The sequence below is a fragment of the Oryctolagus cuniculus genome, chromosome 7 (assembly GCF_051225735.1).
Source record: "Oryctolagus cuniculus isolate XC-2025 breed Fujian yellow rabbit chromosome 7, ASM5122573v1, whole genome shotgun sequence".
Taxonomy (NCBI): Eukaryota; Metazoa; Chordata; class Mammalia; order Lagomorpha; family Leporidae; genus Oryctolagus; species Oryctolagus cuniculus.
In genome coordinates this window covers 31,020,141-31,036,168 of record NC_142873.1, presented here as the reverse complement: position 1 = coordinate 31,036,168, position 16,028 = coordinate 31,020,141, and the positions used below count along the sequence as shown (strand labels likewise).

Below are 16,028 nucleotides of genomic sequence, written 5' to 3'. Positions count from 1 at the left end.
GATGGAAGACCTCTCTGCCTCTCCTCTCTCTGTGTAACTTTGACTTTCAAAGAAATAATAAAATAAAATAAGATTTCCAGATTGTGTCTGAAGCAAGGAAGGTTTTGGGCAGATAGAACCACAGCCATGAGGGTGGAAAGTGCAGGTTAGAAGGGTTGAGGAGTGAGTAAGACAGGTTTTGGAGATACCCTAACATCAAACCACCTCATTTTGAAACAAGTGAAGCCAAAAAGTCTTCGTTAAGTCGTTTGCCTATGAATGCATATTGCGTTGCAAAAGCAGATTTAGGGCCAGGCTTGTGGCATAGCACTTAAGTTGCTACTTGATGGTTCGAGTCCCAGGTACTCCCATTTCAGAATCAGCATCCTGTTGACGTGCCCCCCTGGGAAGCAGCAGATAGTGGCTTAAGCACTTGGATCCCAGCCATCCTTGTAGAAGACCTGGATTGAGTTCTGGGCTCCTGGTTTCGGCCCCACCCAGTTCTGGCTACTGTGGACATTCAGGGAGTGAACCAGCAGATGCAAGATCTTTATCTCCCTGTCTCTCTGCCTTTGAAACGGAATGAAAACTAAACAACAGAAAAAGTGGATTTATTACCACGTCTCTAACGTTGCTTCCACTATACTGGGTGCCTAGGTAGCAGCTAGACCGTGAAAAGTCTTGAAACACCTGGAGGATGAAACATTTGACAGAAGTCTGTCTTAGTCAACTATGGCTAGGTAGCCACTTTCAAATCATGCTGTTGTTTGCACCCCCGAAACTCTGAAGGATTACTATTTTTCTGCTGCAACAGAATGTTGGATATTTCTTAAGATTCACTAATACACGAGGTAACTACACTGCTTTGCGAGGTCTGTAAAAATCCTGCTGCAGTCGTCCACCCTACCCCTGTCATTTCGCAATAACTTCCGCGACGACCTCAACCAAACAGTTCAGAAGGGGCGGGGCGTCTCCAACCACGCCCCTGCCGCCGAAGCCCCGCCCCCGCAGGGTCTCCTCTCCCTCTCTTTCCGGTGCGTCGCAACGTAAGACGCGGGTCACGCAACATTAGCAACTGGTCCCGGAAGTAAAAAGCGAAGGGGCGGAGAAGAAGGCGGAAAAGAGGGCCCGCGTCCGAGTCGGCGGGCCGGGGGTGGGGCGGGGCCGGGCATGGTAACGGCTCGGAAGCCGAGGGGGCTGGGCCGTAGGGAGGCGGAGGAACCGGTGTTGGGCGCCGCCGCCGCCGCCGCCGCCTGTGCCCTGTGGTCCCCGCCGGCTCCGGGTCAACCATGATGATCCACGGCTTCCAGAGCAGCCACCAGGACTTCTCCTTCGGGCCCTGGAAGCTGACGGCGGCCAAGACCCACATCATGAAGTCAGCGGATGTGGAGAAGTGAGACGCTGGGACACGGGGTCCGGGCGCGGGCCGGGCCCCTGGGCCGGGGCGGGAGGCAGGGAGGACTCGAGGCGGCCCCTGTCTGCTCCGCTGGCCTTTAATTGACAATGTCGCCAATTATCCCATCCCCACCTCCATACCTTCGGCGAGCGTTCGCCAGGCGCCGCCGTGGTGAAACTGTCACTTCCACCTGGGATTGAGTAGAGCTTGCCGGGGGGGGTGGACTTTGCCTGCACCAAAGGTCTCTTCCTGCCCCAAGCCTTCGCCTCCCCTCTGGGCGGCGGGGACCTGTGTTTTTGGGGGGTTAGCGATGAGGGTGATACGTAGGTTTAATTTTGGAGCGTGTCAGGTGCTGCGCCAGGCACTTGGGATACGGGTACACGAAAGACGACCGGAACCTCAAGGGAGATAGACATACAGGGTGGGTGATGTGTGCACGGAGCGGTCTGAGCTGTTTTAGGGGGACAGCGCTTCTGGGAGTTGGGGTGCCTTGTACAGAGCCCTCATAGTCTGGCCTGCGGGTGGGTGCGGGTGTGAGGCCTGCAGGCCAGGCACAGGGAGGCGTTGGTGATGCCTGGCAGTTAGGGGAGGTCAGAGTGAGTTGTGATGTGTTTGAAGAACTGTTTGCTTGTGACAGGAGCGAGGTAGCGGAGGGAGAACCAGGAGAAATAAGAGGTAGGCCCTCGGAGAATCAAGATTGGGAGGGGGAAGGATTTTTATGCTAAATTAAGGAGTTTGGGGTTTTATCTGACAACCACCGGGTGCAATTTTATCCAAAAGAACTACGTTTCTCCTCTGGAGGTGGTGTGGCGGTTGGTTTCTGGGGGCTGCAGGATTGCAGGCCGGTTAGTAGGGAGAGAGCCGTTTGATAAGGAAGAAAAAAGGAAGAAGATACAAACTGATGGCAAGGTTTCTGCCGTGAGCGGTTGCATCGCCATTGAATGAGGTGAAAAGCACAGAGGAAAAAAATAAGCGCAGAAGAGGAGCAGATGGGGGCCACTTGGTGGGTAGAGGGAGAGTTGAGTTGGTTGAAATGTGAGGTGCGTGTGGGCCATAAAGTGGAGGTGTTCAGTACCCATTTGGAGATATTTATCTTGGCGCTGGAAAAAGATGACACATGTGGGTTTAGGTTTGGGAATCATCAGCTTACTGGTTGGCACCTGGCACCTCCAGAAGAAAAAGAAAAGGCCCTGTGGTCGAACCCTGGCGAGCGTTCTCATTTGTAAGGCAGAAGGAATGATCAGGAAAGGGGGGGGGTCCCCAAAGGGTGTTTAGCTCCCTAGATATAGAAACCGTGTGCTTCTTGCAGGCTCTTTGGAAGAAAGTTAGGGAAATACAGAAGAGAAAATTTCCCATCGCTGCACCACACAGATTGAATGACTCTTTGTCCCCTCCATCATAACTTTCTGTTATGTGTTGCACCAGATGTAATTGTGCTGTATGTAAAGCAGTCAGCTTCAAATTAGGGTGCTCATCTAACTTGCTTGTAAAATTCTTCCAAGAGTTCCTGTGTTCATGGGACGATTTAAGGGGATCAAATTCATTTAGATCTGTAATCTCATCAGGTATTCTTAGCCCCTTTCTCCATGTGAGAGAAGGAAGGCTTACCTTTACCTATTCCTAAATTTTTCTGTGATGCATCTCGCTAGGGCAGGGTGGGGAATGTCTGGCCCATTGGGCCGTATAAGGCTCATGAAATCATGTGGTCTGGTTCTACTAAGGCAACTGCAGGGGTACTCAAAATTCAATAAATCTATAGCAGGCTAATTTTAAGTTGAAAACTGTGTATGACCTGTGAATTATAAATATCCAAGTGGCTCTTGATTGGGAGGGGGGTTCCCCACCCCTGCCTTAGGGTATAAAAACCTGTAGGGTGCTGTTGAGGCATTTGGGGAGTGAACCAGTGGATTGGAGCTCCCTCTGTAATTGTCTTTACTTCTCAAGTAAATTACAAAAGAGTGAAGCTTGATATTAAAATGGAACATTTTGGCCTGTGTTTAAAATATTCTGAATCTGAGGCAATGTAAGTTAGTAACAGTGATCCTTTTATATGTATAACTGGAATATTTTATAGGACTACCAGATTTTTCCAGATAATTTGGGTAACAAAACAGAAAATAACATTTTATAGTAGTTCATATTTGGTATACATTATTCAGTAAAGTAATTAAGAATTTTTTTTTAAAGATTTATTTATTTGAAAGTCAGAGTTACACAAAGGAAGGAGAGGCAGAGAGAGACAGAGAGAGAGAGGTCTTCCATCTGCTGGTTCACTCCCCAATTGGCTGCAACAACCGGAACTGCGCCAATCTGAAGCCAGGACCTTCTTCTGGGCCTCCCATGCAGGTGCAGGGGCCCAAGGACGTGGGCCATCTTCTACTGCTTTCCCAGGCCACAACAGAGAGCTGGTTCAGAAGTGGAGCAGCTGGGTCTTGAACTGGAGCCCATATGGGATGCCTCACTGCAGGCGGCAGCTTATTGGAAGTGCCAGGACTCAAACTGGTGCCAGTATGGGATGCCGGCCCTGCAGGCATGGGCTTAGCCTGCTGTGCCACAGCACTGGCTTCTCAACTTTCTAAGGATCCAAGAGGACTCCTGAACTGGAGAGTCCCAGCCCCACTTAAAGGGGGGCAATCTCTACTCAACTGTTGCCAATTGATGGTGCATGGCAGTGCAGTGCAAGTCTAATGTTGCTGGGTCTTTTTAAAAATTTTTTAAAGATTTATTTGTTTATTGGAAAGGCAGAGTTACAGAGAGGCAGAGACAGAAGGACAGAGAGGTCTTCCATCCTCTGGTTCACTCCCCAAATTGCTGCAACAGCCAGGACTGGGCCAGGCTGGAGCCAGGAGTTCCATCTGGGTCTCCCATGTGGGTACAGGGGCTCAAGCACTTGGGCCATCTTCTGCTGCTTTCCCAGGCGGAAGTAGAGCAGCCGGGACTTGAACTGGTGCCCAAATGGGATGATGGTGCTGCAGATGGTAGTATAACCCACTGTGCCACACTGCTGCAGTCCTGTTTTTTTTTTTTTTTTTTTTAAGAGAAACTGGAAGCCTAGATTATAAAAAACCCACAGTTTTAAATACTAAAAAATTAAACATATTGTACAGGCCAATAAAAACACATCTGTGGATTACTAATTTGTGGTCTTGGCTTTTTAGTATGTCTCATATAACTTTCTTTAATAAGACTGGCTAAATGAGGTCCCAGTATATATAAAGCTGTCTAGTATATTGGAAAGAGACCTGGTGTTAGCAGTTACTGGTTCCATAATCTTGAGTTAGCCATGCAAATATTCTGACCCTTTCTTAGCTCACAGAATATTTTGTTTGAGTATGGTATTTTTTTTTTTTAGATTTATTTATTTATTTGAAAGGCAGAAATAGAGAAGGAGGGAGAGAGAGAAATTGATTCTGTCTGCTGGTTCACTCCCTAAATGGCCACAACAGTCAGGGCTGGGCCAGGAAGAAGCCAGGAGCTTTTCCCAGGTCTCCCATGCTAGTGCAGGGGTCAAGCCCCTGGACTATCTTCTGCAGCTCTCCCAGGAACATTAGCAGGGACCTGGATTGGAAGTAACAGAGCTGGGACTTGAACTGGTACTATATGGGATGCTGGCACTCCAGGCAAAGGCTTACCCATCAGTGCCACAGTGCAGTTCTCTGTGTTTGTTTTTGTAGCATGCTTTTTTTTTTTTTTTTTTTATTTTTTATTTTTTTTTTATTTTTGACAGGCAGAGTGGACAGTGAGAGAGACAGAGAGAGAAAGGTCTTCCTTTTGCCGTTGGTTCACCCTCCAATGGCCGCCGCTGCAGCCGGCGCACCGCGCTGATCCGATGGCAGGAGCCAGGATCCAGGTGCTTTTCCTGGTCTCCCATGGGGTGCAGGGCCCAAGCACTTGGGCCATCCTCCACTGCACTCCCTGGCCATAGCAGAGAGCTGGCCTGGAAGAGGGGCAACCGGGACAGAATCTGGCGCCCCAACCGGGACTAGAACCCGGTGTGCCGGCGCCGCAAGGTGGAGGATTAGCCTATTGAGCCACGGCGCCGGCCTGTAGCATGCTTTTAAAGTCCTTGTCTTTTTTTTTTTTTTTTTAAGTTTGATTTATTTTATTTGAGAGACAGAATGAGAGAGAGGTCTTCCATCTGCTGGTTTACTCCCCAAATGGCTGCAATGGATGAGGCTGGAGCAGGCAGAAACCAGGAACCTAGAACTTTACAGGTATCCCACATGGTGCAGGAGCCCAAGCACTTGGGCCATCATCTGTTTCTTTCCCAGGCATATTAGCAGAGAGCTGGATTGGAAGTGAAGCAACCAGAACTTGAACTGGGGCTCCGAAATGGATTGCTGGCATTGCAAGGGCACTTCACCCACTGTGACACATAGCCTGTCCTATCATAGGGTATTTTGATGCTTGAATTTTGCTGTCTCAGAAGTGATTTCTGATCTTCTTACCTAAAATAGTATCCCCCCCTGCCCCTGTCCCTGCCTGTGGCTGACACTGGCATATTGGGTAAAGCCACTGCCTGTGGTGCTGGCATCCCATATGGGCACCAGTTTGAGTCCTGGCTGCTCCATTTCCATTCCAGCTCCCTGCTAATGTACGTGGGAAAGCAGTGGAAGATAGCCCCAGTCCTTGGGCCCCTGCACCCATGTAGGAGACCCGGAAGAAGCTCCAGCCTTCTGGCTTTGTTTTGACGCAGTTACCTTGCTTCATTTTTTCACATAGCACTTACCACTATCATTATAATATGTATCTGTGTATTGTCTGTCTTATTTAGCCCACTCTCTAATACAGGACCCTATAGATCTGATTATGAAAGATCGGATGTTGAAAGCATTTTATAGACTACAAATATATCATGTTTATTAACTCATCTCATTTAACTCAGTAATGTGGGAAGAATTCTGTTGGGATAAAAAGGTGAGAAAAGTGCCAACAGTGACATAAAATAATCTCACCTGACTTTTGGTTGTGTATAGGTTAGCCGATGAATTGCACATGCCGTCTCTCCCCGAAATGATGTTTGGAGACAACGTTTTAAGGATCCAGCATGGTTCTGGCTTTGGGATTGAGTTCAATGCTACAGATGCGTTAAGATGTGTGAACAACTACCAAGGCATGCTTAAAGTAGCCTGTGCTGAAGAGTGGCAGGAAAGCAGGTGAGAGCCTGGGCAGTTACGGGTTAAACCAAAAGAAGAGTTAAAAGGAATATTTACTAAGGCTCTATGTGTATCTTATTAAAATGAAAGGCTAATGTTATTAAATTTGTAGTTGGGTTATTCTAGAATTCATTTTTCTCAGCCATAATGTGGAAGTTAATTATCTCACTACTTGAATATTTGTTGAGTTAAATTGGACTACAACTGTACTGAGATATATAGGATTTACTTTTAAGCCTTCAGTGTTCCTTGGTCAAGAGTCAGTACACTATACTTTAATGTTCTTGTTTTTAAAGAAAAACACAGTCTTACGATTTACATTGAATGTTTGTGGAACACTGAAAGTAAAAAAAGAAGTGTATGTTCTTCGAAAATCCAATCAGCAATTCTTTGTGCCTACTATGTACTAGGTACCTTGTAGAATACAAAGAAATATAAAGCTTTAAATCATGTTCTCAGGCAGTGTACAGACTCCTTTGAAAGACTACATCGGCCGGCGCCGCGGCTCACTAGGCTAATCCTCCGCCTAGCGGCGCTGGCACACTGGGTTCTAGTCCCGGTCGGGGCGCCGGATTCTGTCCCGGTTGCCCCTCTTCCAGGCCAGCTCTCTGCTGTGGCCAGGGAGTGCAGTGGAGGATGGCCCAGGTGCTTGGACCCTGCACCCCATGGGAGACCAGGAAAAGCTCCTGGCTCCTGGCTCCTGGCTCCTGCCATCGGATCAGCGCGGTGCGCCGGCCGCGGCAGCCATTGGAGGGTGAACCAATGGCAAAGGAAGACCTTTCTCTCTGTCTCTCTCACTGTCCACTCTGCCTGTCAAAAAAATAAAAAGACTACATCAGGACACGAGAAGTTAAATAGCGGGGCCGGCACCATGGCTCACTTGGTTAATCTTCTGCCTGTGGCGCCAGCATCCCCTATGGGCACTGGGTTCTAGTCCTGGTTGCTCCTCTTCCACTCCAACTCTCTGCTGTGGCCCGGGAGGGCAGTGGAGGATGGCCCAGGTGCTTGGGCCCCTGCACCCACATGGGAGACCGGGAGGAAGCACCTGGCCCCTGGCTTCGGATCATTGCAGCGCTGGCCGCTGCCGTTTGGGGAGTGAGCCAATGGAAGGAAGACCTTTCTCTCTGTCTCTCTCTCACTGTCTATAACTCTACCTGTCAAATAAAAAAAAAAGAGAGAGAGAAGTTAAATAGCAATGAATGTGCAGAACACTGTAAGAAGGAGCTTTTGCTAGTGAATCATGGCAAGTTTATACATTTAATAGGATAGTTCATATGATTTAAAGAATATCATTTGGTATGATAGATGAATACAGATATTCTGCATCACCGAATCTGATCATTTTCATTTTGCTATTTGAGGACGGAGGGTGAACACTCCAAAGAGGTTATTAAACCATACGATTGGACCTATACAACAGATTATAAGGGAACATTACTTGGAGAATCTCTTAAGTTAAAGGTAAGTCTATTTTTTGCTTTTATGAGTCATTAGCTGTCTTAGTCTCAGTGTGGGTTATTTTATTTTCCTGTGGCAGGCCTCAGAACCTAATGTTAGTGGATTTTGCTTGTTGAATTTTAGGTGATAAAAGGCCATGTGAAATAACATATTCTAACATAGTGTGCTTGGTAACAATGGCAAACTGCCTTAATCTTATCATCCTCATTATCATGAAACATTTGCTCTTGGTACTGCATTAGGTGATTTAAGTTTTTTATTTATTTAATTCTAAAGATTTATTTATTTGAAAGATTCAGAGAAAGAGAGTCAGAGGCAGAGAGAGAAAGAGAGAGATCAAGATCGAGATCTTCCATCTAGTGGTACTCCCCAGTGGCCAGAATGGCCAGGACTAGGCCAGGCTGAAGCCATGTGTCAGGAGCTTCTTCGGGTCTCCTATGTGGGTGCAGGGGCCCAAGGACTTGGCCATCTTCTGCTGCTTTCCCAGGCGCATTAGCAGGGAGCTGGATCAGAAGTGGAGCAGGTGAGACTTGAGCTGGCTCCCGTATGGCATGCCAGCACTACAGGCAGTGGCTTTACCTGCTATGTCACAGTGCTGGCCCCTAGGTGATTTAGACAGAATTTGCAAACTAGAGGTTTAGAGTTTACAGAAGCACAGATAAGTGGACAAACAGAATTATGGTCAGACAGATTAGATCTATGTCCTGCCTGCATTATGTATGAAATTGGTTTGACTCTAGGCAAGTTACTTAATCTGTCTGAATCTCTGTTTTTATTAGTAAGTTGGGCAAACAGAGATACCTGCCTCACAGCAAAATTTTGACATAGCTATTGGGAAAGTTCTCAGTAAATCCTGAAGCTCTGTATTAATGTGAAATTTTATCTGTATAAGCTTGTCAGAGATTCACTTCGTGGTAAATGATATTAGAAAGGTAGAATTGGTAGGTTTTATATTGGGAGCTTTGCTATATTTTGAAATCTTACAGTATGACTGAAATGAAGAATATTTCCTTAAATTACATGTCTGTCACAGGGAGTCATTAGGATCGATTATTATTATTACAGATTATTATGTAGAGCAAAATTACTTCAGTGGAAATGGTTTATGTTAAAAGTAATTATTGAAGACTCTATGTTGTTATGTTTATGCTTGCACAGAAATGTTGAAGTTGAATGTGGGCTCCTTATCTCTGCAAAGATTTTTGGAGTCTAAAGAAGGTAGACATTCATAGCAGAAACTTAATAATTTTTGTAGTCAGTTTCTGGCTCTCCATCATTTCAAGCTTTAAATATTTCTCTGTGCTTCCATGACAGAAACAGCTTTTTGAGAGAACATGTGTTCAATCATTTAATAAATATTTCTTGAGCTCTACTCTGTACCAGGCCCTAATCCCAAGAGCCAAGGGTGTAGAAGAGAACAGACAAAAATTCCTCCTTTGTATTCTCGGGAGGGCAAAGTTATTTCAAGTCATTACAGCCCTTCATAGATTAGTGTTCTCCTCCTTTACTGAGTGGAAAAGTTTGCAGAGAGGATAGGCCATTCGACGTTTCATTGCAGGAGTGAGAAAATTGGCACTTGTTTTACTTTCATGCAATGAGACTATGAAGCAATATTTTTTTTAAAGATTTATTTATTTATTTGAAAGTCAGCATTACACAAAGAGAGAGGAGAGGTAGAGAGAGAGATTTTCTATCCACTGGTTCACTCCCCAGATGGCTGCAACAGTTACAGCTGCGCAGATCTGAAGCCAGGAGCCAGGAGCTTCTTCTGGGTCTCCATGTGGATGCAGGGGCCCAAGGAGTTGGGCCATCTTCTACTGCTTTCTGAGGCCATAGCAGAGAACTGGATCGGAAGAGGAGCAGCTGGGATTTGAACTGGTGCCCATATGGGATGCCAGCACTGCAGGTGATGGCTTTAACTGCCATGCCACAGCACTGGCCCCTGTGAAGTAGTATTACCTGTGACCAAGGAGCAGAAGCCATGGCAGCAAACCAGGAAGTGTAAGCGTAGTAGGAGGAGAATGTATTTTTGGTGCTCTCTTATTGACACTTCAGCCTGTAGTGTAATTTACCCTAGGGCGTGGCTAGTAAACAGCAATGTGATCATGTGTGCCCTGGTGGCAACGAGCTCAGGCTTTGGCTAAATAGTCGGGTTCAAATTCCAGCACCACCATTTACCATCTTGGAAAAGTAGTTTAATGTTGCTTATCCTTCTTTTCCAGTTTTTGTAAACTGGTAATCACACCACTTGTGAGATATTAAATAAAATTACATATGTGAAGGAGTTAGCACAGCATCTGTTATATAATAAAATCTCAGTAAATGGAGCTGTTATTATTATGATAACATATCTCAAATATCAGGGAACTAAAGTAATATTACTAATATACCAGGATTAAAAGAAAATATTGTCTAAATATTCTTGCTTTGTGGTTTAGAGTTGATGAATGTCTTGTTTTATTGCTTAAAAAACAGGGTGACTCTTTTCCAAGAAAATTTGTTAGGGCTTTGTTGTTTAATTTTCAAAATAACCTTATAGGGTTAATTTTCAAAATAACCTTATTATTTTATAGATAATGAGATAGGTTCAAGTTTTTAAAGCATGTGGCTCTTCTGTGACATATGGTGATACGCAAGCAATATATGCTGTAGCTTATTTTTAAAGAACATTTGTTAATATTACTCCATTGGACCCTAAGGACTTTTGTTTTGTTTTTTTCTTATAATATTGGTTGAGGCTTTTCATTCTTTAATTCTTTTTTTTTTTTTAAGGAATTATTTATTTATTTGAAAGAGTTACACAGAGAGAGAAGGAGAGGCAGAGAGAGAGAGAGAGAGAAAAGGTCTTCCATCTGCTGGTTCACTCCCCAAGTGGCCACTGCACCGTTTCAAAGCCAGTAGCCAAGAGCTTCTTCCGGGTCTCCCATGCAGTTGCAGGGGCCCAAGAACTTGGGCCATCTTCTACTCCTTTACCAGGCTATAGCAGAGAGCTGGATTGGAAGTGGAACAGCTGGGACTTGAACCGGCAGCCACGTGAGATGCCGGCATTGCAGGGGACAGCCTCACCTGCTATGCCACAGCGTAGGCCCCAATTCTTTAATTCTTTAGCCCTTCCTCAAAACACCATTCATAATCTCTGATATGTTCAGGAAGTGTTTGTGTAGGTGGGGATATATATATGTGTGTATATATATATATATGTGTGTGTGTGTGTGTGTGTGTGTGTGTGTTTTTAAATGTTCATTTGAGAGGTAGACCTACAGACAGGGAGAGAGAGAGGTTTTCCATCTGCTGGTTCATTTCCCAAATGGCTGCAATGGCCTGAGCTGGGCTGATCTGAAGCCAGGAACCAGGTGCTTCTGTGTCTCCCACTGGGTATTGGAGCCTAAGAACTTGGACCATCTTCCATTGCTTTCCCAGGCCATAGCAGAGAACTGGATCAGAAGTGGAGCAACCAGTAGTAGAACCAGCACCCATTTGGGATGCTGGCACTGCAGAGGAAGGTTTAACCCACTACACCATAGTGCAGGCCCCATAGGCGGATATATTTTATATGTATAGTAAGAGTGTCAGAATGAGGTATTAAAATGAAGCCTTTCCTTTGTCTTTATTTATTTATTTTTTCTTTCTTTCTTTTTTTAAATTTATTTATTTTTTAATTAATTTATTTACTTGAAAGAATTACACAGAGAGGAGAGGAAGAGAGAGAGAGAGGTCTTCCATCTGATGGTTCACTCCCCAATTGGCGCAATGGCCAGAGTTGTGCCAGTCTGAAGCCAGGAGCTTCCTCTGGGTCTCCCACGCGGGTGCAGGGGCCCAAGGACTTGGGCCATCTTGTACTGCTTTCCCAGGCCATAGCAGGGAGCTGGATCAGAAGTGGAAAAGCCAGGTCTCGAACCGGCACCCATATGGGAAGCTGGTGCTTCAGGCCAGGGTGTTAACCCACTATGCCACAGTGCCAACCCCTCCTTTGTCTTTAAATTCTTGCTTTGCAGTTACTGGAGGCTGGTGTGTGTGTGTGTGTGTGTGTGTGTTTTAGTGTTTTGTCTTTTGGGTTGTTTAACCTATTACTCTGAGTTGTACCATGATGTGAGAAAGGAGAGCCACTTGCTGAGTTGTACTCACCTGGCTGCAATCAAATCCAGCCTCGCCATTTATGAGCTAGACTGCCTTATGCACCTAAGATTATGGCATAAGAATGTGATGAGAAAACAAATCAGTGCTGTACCTGGCCCATAGTAACCTTTTGATGTATGACTGTTTTCTTCTTTGCTGTTAAATAACTGAATAGATTTGTAGGGTAATTGAAGTTAAAAGCCTGCCTCTCCTGCTTGTGCTGTTTTAGGAATAAAACATGTACTTAATGTTCAAGTAGTTAAAAAGCTTTTTTTATTGTTTTTGAAAAAGCACACTGGAACATTTGCCCAGGTCAATGTTCTTTAATATCTTGAGCATTAAATTTAGTATCTTGTCACTAAGTATTGAGTTCAGAAGTGTTAGGTATATATCACTAAGTATTGAGTTCGAAAGTGTTAGGTATATAAGTGTTAGTTGTATAACCAAACTCCAGAACTTTTACACCTTGGAAAACTGAAATGCTACACCCACTAGACCCTCCATTTCTCCCACCCCTGCAACTGCCATTCTCCTTCATATTTATGTGAGTTTGTCTGCTTTAAGTACTTCATACAACTGGAAGTGAAAATTATTTTATCTTCCATCCACTTGTTCACTCTCCAAATGACCACAATGGCCAGAGTTGGGCCGATCCAAAGCCAGGAGCTTCTTCCGGGTCTCCCACATGGGTGCAGGTGCCCAAGTACTTGGGCCACATTCTGCTGCTTTCCCAGGCCATTCGCAGGGAGCTGGATTGGAAGTGGAACAGCTGGGACTTGACCCTGCCCTCAGATGGGATGCTGGCACTGTAGGTGGAGGCTTAACCTCTATGCCACAGAGCTGGCCTTTCCTTCGGAATTTTTAAAAAAGTTCTTATTTATCTCGTTATTTAAACTATTTTGTTTGTAGGTTTGGGAAAGTAGATTGGAGATCTAAGATATATAATATTCTAGTGGAAGATATTTTCAAATTCCAAATGAATTTTTAAAAAGTGGACCTTTTTTTTAAAGATTTATTTATTTATTTGAAAGGCAGTGTTACAGAGACAGGGAGAGACAGAGAGATCTTCCATCTGCTGGTTCACTCCCCAAATCACCACAACAGCTAGAGGTGGGCTGATCTGAAGCCAGGAGCCTGGAGCTTCTTCTAGGGCTCACGTGGGTGCAGGGACCCAAACACTTGCACCATGCTCTGCTGCTTTCCCAGGCCATGAGCAGAGAGCTGGATTGGAGGTAGAGCAGCCGGGACTCAAACCATTGCCCGTATGGGAATATGGGATGCCAACATGGCAGGCAGAGGCTTAACCTACTACGCCAAGGCACCAGCCCCCTAACAGTGGACTTCATAACACAAAATTGCTTTGATCTTTTATAATAGTAGTAATTCATCGCATGTACTGATTTTTAGTTAATTGATTTTCTCATAATAACAAAACATTTGATTTTAATCTGACTTGTATGAAAGATGATAAATTTGATATAATTTTTTTATGAAACTGATATCAGGTATCTGTAATGACTTCAGTGTTTCAAAGTCTGCTGGTAACTGCCAAATTTAGAACTGTGCTCTAGTGTAGCAGAAAAGATGATTGGAGAAACTACTTTCCTGTGTCTCTGTAGTTCCTTACATTTTTTTTTTTTCCTAAAATGCTGCTGCTTAAACTTTTTCTTTTAGGTTGTACCTACGACAGATCATATAGATACAGAGAAGTTGAAAGCCAGAGAACAAATTAAGTTTTTTGAAGAAGTTCTTCTATTTGAGGATGAACTTCATGATCATGGAGTTTCAAGCTTGAGTGTGAAAATTGTGAGTATTATGATTTTTGTTTAAAATCATGTCTGTCTCCCATTTGTACCATTGGACAGAAATAAAGCACTTAACTTTGAAACACACTGAGTCTTACGATGATGATATATATAGTTTCACTTGGGTCTATACAGTGTATATTATTGAATGTCCATTAGAAAATTCACAAAATTTTAATACAGTTTTAAGATCTTATCAAAGCATTTTTAATAGACCTGTCAACTTTGTAATTTGTTTGCTTATTTAAGTTGAATGAAGACTATCAGTTAATTTTTACAGTTTAAGTTAAAAATGATATTGGTGGGATTTTCAGACAGAAGGTGGATATTATGTTTTTAAAATAACCTGTGTTAGAATTGTAGCAAATCATTAAATAACTTCTTCAATTTACAGCATAGTCGCATTGTTTTCTATAAGAGGAAGGTAGATTACTTCCATTCATACTATTAGTGGTGGAATGCACTTAAAAGGAATAGTAGTAGGTCATTGCCAGTTATTTATTTACTACCAAGCTATAATTGGATTTCTAACACTTTCCAAAAGAACCTAGACTGAAGCTTTTTATTAAAGATACAGCTAAAATTCAACTCTTCCGTAAGGCCTTTCACAACTCCCCTAGGCAACATTAAATATCCCTTTTCCATTCTTCCATAGTAAGTATTATTTTTTAAACCTTTTGATTATAGTACTTTTCATGAGCTCTATAGAAGACAGAGACCCCAACATCAAACATTGGTTTTGGAACATATTGATTGTGGATATTTTGATTTAAGCAATAAAGAATGAAAACAGTAATACTAAAGCATTAATAAATTTGTCTTGGAGTCAATTTCTTTTTGCAAAAATCATAAATCTTAGTGTTGTAATGGATTTTTAGGGAATCATTTAGTCCAGTCTAGTTTCATAGACAAGGCCCAAATGATTAGTTTATCTAAAGTGTTGAAGTTGGTTAGCTACAGAGTTTTCTTTGTGTCATCTGATATATATTATTATTCCAGCATTAGATATTTTTTTCTTTTATTTGAAAGAGAGACACACAGATTAAAACTATTGTTTCACTCTCCAAATGCCCACAACAGCTGGTTTGGACCAGGCTGAAGCCTGGAGCCTGGAACTTAATCTGGGCCTCCCATGTGGGTGGCAGAGACCAGATAGTTGAGCTATCCCTGGCTTCCTCCCAGTGTGTGCATTAGCAGAAAACTGGATTGGAAGTGGGTGACTCAAACCAGGCACTCCAATATGGGTTGTGGGTATCCCAAGTAGTTACTTAACCACTGCACCAAATGCCTGCCCTTGGATAGTTATTTTCTCTCTAATTTGTTCTTCTGTATAGTTATTTTCATAGCAACTTACCCTTTGCTCACTTATAACCCTCTTCAGATATACTGTTTTTCACTTATATTCATTCTTCAACCTATCCAGTCATGTACCTCCCCACTTTCCTACCCTCCTAACTGAATTGTCTGTGTTGAATATTCATTATGAGTTTGCATATCTGAGTGACCATTTGCATCCAAGTGAGTGTCTGCCACTATACAGTAAACAAGTGTGTAGGTGTGTGGGAGCCACATGTGTTTTTGTGGATGAGAGAGTTAGGATATGGGCATGAACGTGTATGTCTTAGAGAAAGCAGCCTCAAACCAGAGTGAGTTGTTAACTTGCTTTTTCTTCCTACCTTGTGGAAACTTTTGTAAATTAGGTGATAGGATTGTATTTTTAAGAATGCATGGAAAAAATTTTGTTAGAATAATGTTTTTTTGAGTTGGTTTCTTTGTAACAAGTAGCAGATACTGTTTTAAATGGAATAAAGGGGTAGTTCTGACTTAGAGGTAGTGGGATGTGTACAAATGAAGTTGTTACCTTCTCCACAAGCAAAGACTAGCCTGGTGAATATGGATGCAGGCAGGAAACTAGGAATGAATGAGGAGAGGGGGGAGTGAAACACCATGTTGGATACCTGCAATTTTTCATTTAATCTGCAAAATTCTATACGGCAAATACTTTCATATCCTTGTTTTGCAGATGAGGAAATGGAGGGTCAGAGGTATTAAGTGACTTGCCCAAGATCAAATCACACCTTGAATCAGTTTGACTCTGCTCCTTTTCGTAATCTCTAG

General features: G+C 43.6%; 1 protein-coding gene across 1 annotated transcript in view; it reads left to right on the top strand.

Annotated features, from left to right (window-relative positions):
• Nucleotides 1–972: 972 nt before the first annotated feature.
• The window catches only part of TIPRL (TOR signaling pathway regulator), a 32,645-nt gene continuing 17,589 nt past the window's right edge, over nt 973–16,028 (top strand). The window contains exons 1-4 of the mRNA XM_002715661.5: nt 973–1,372; nt 6,352–6,531; nt 7,893–7,992; nt 13,780–13,911. Of these exons, the coding sequence (XP_002715707.1) occupies nt 1,269–1,372; nt 6,352–6,531; nt 7,893–7,992; nt 13,780–13,911 (516 nt within the window). The 5' untranslated portion in view covers nt 973–1,268. The remainder of the gene's footprint in view (nt 1,373–6,351; nt 6,532–7,892; nt 7,993–13,779; nt 13,912–16,028) is intronic.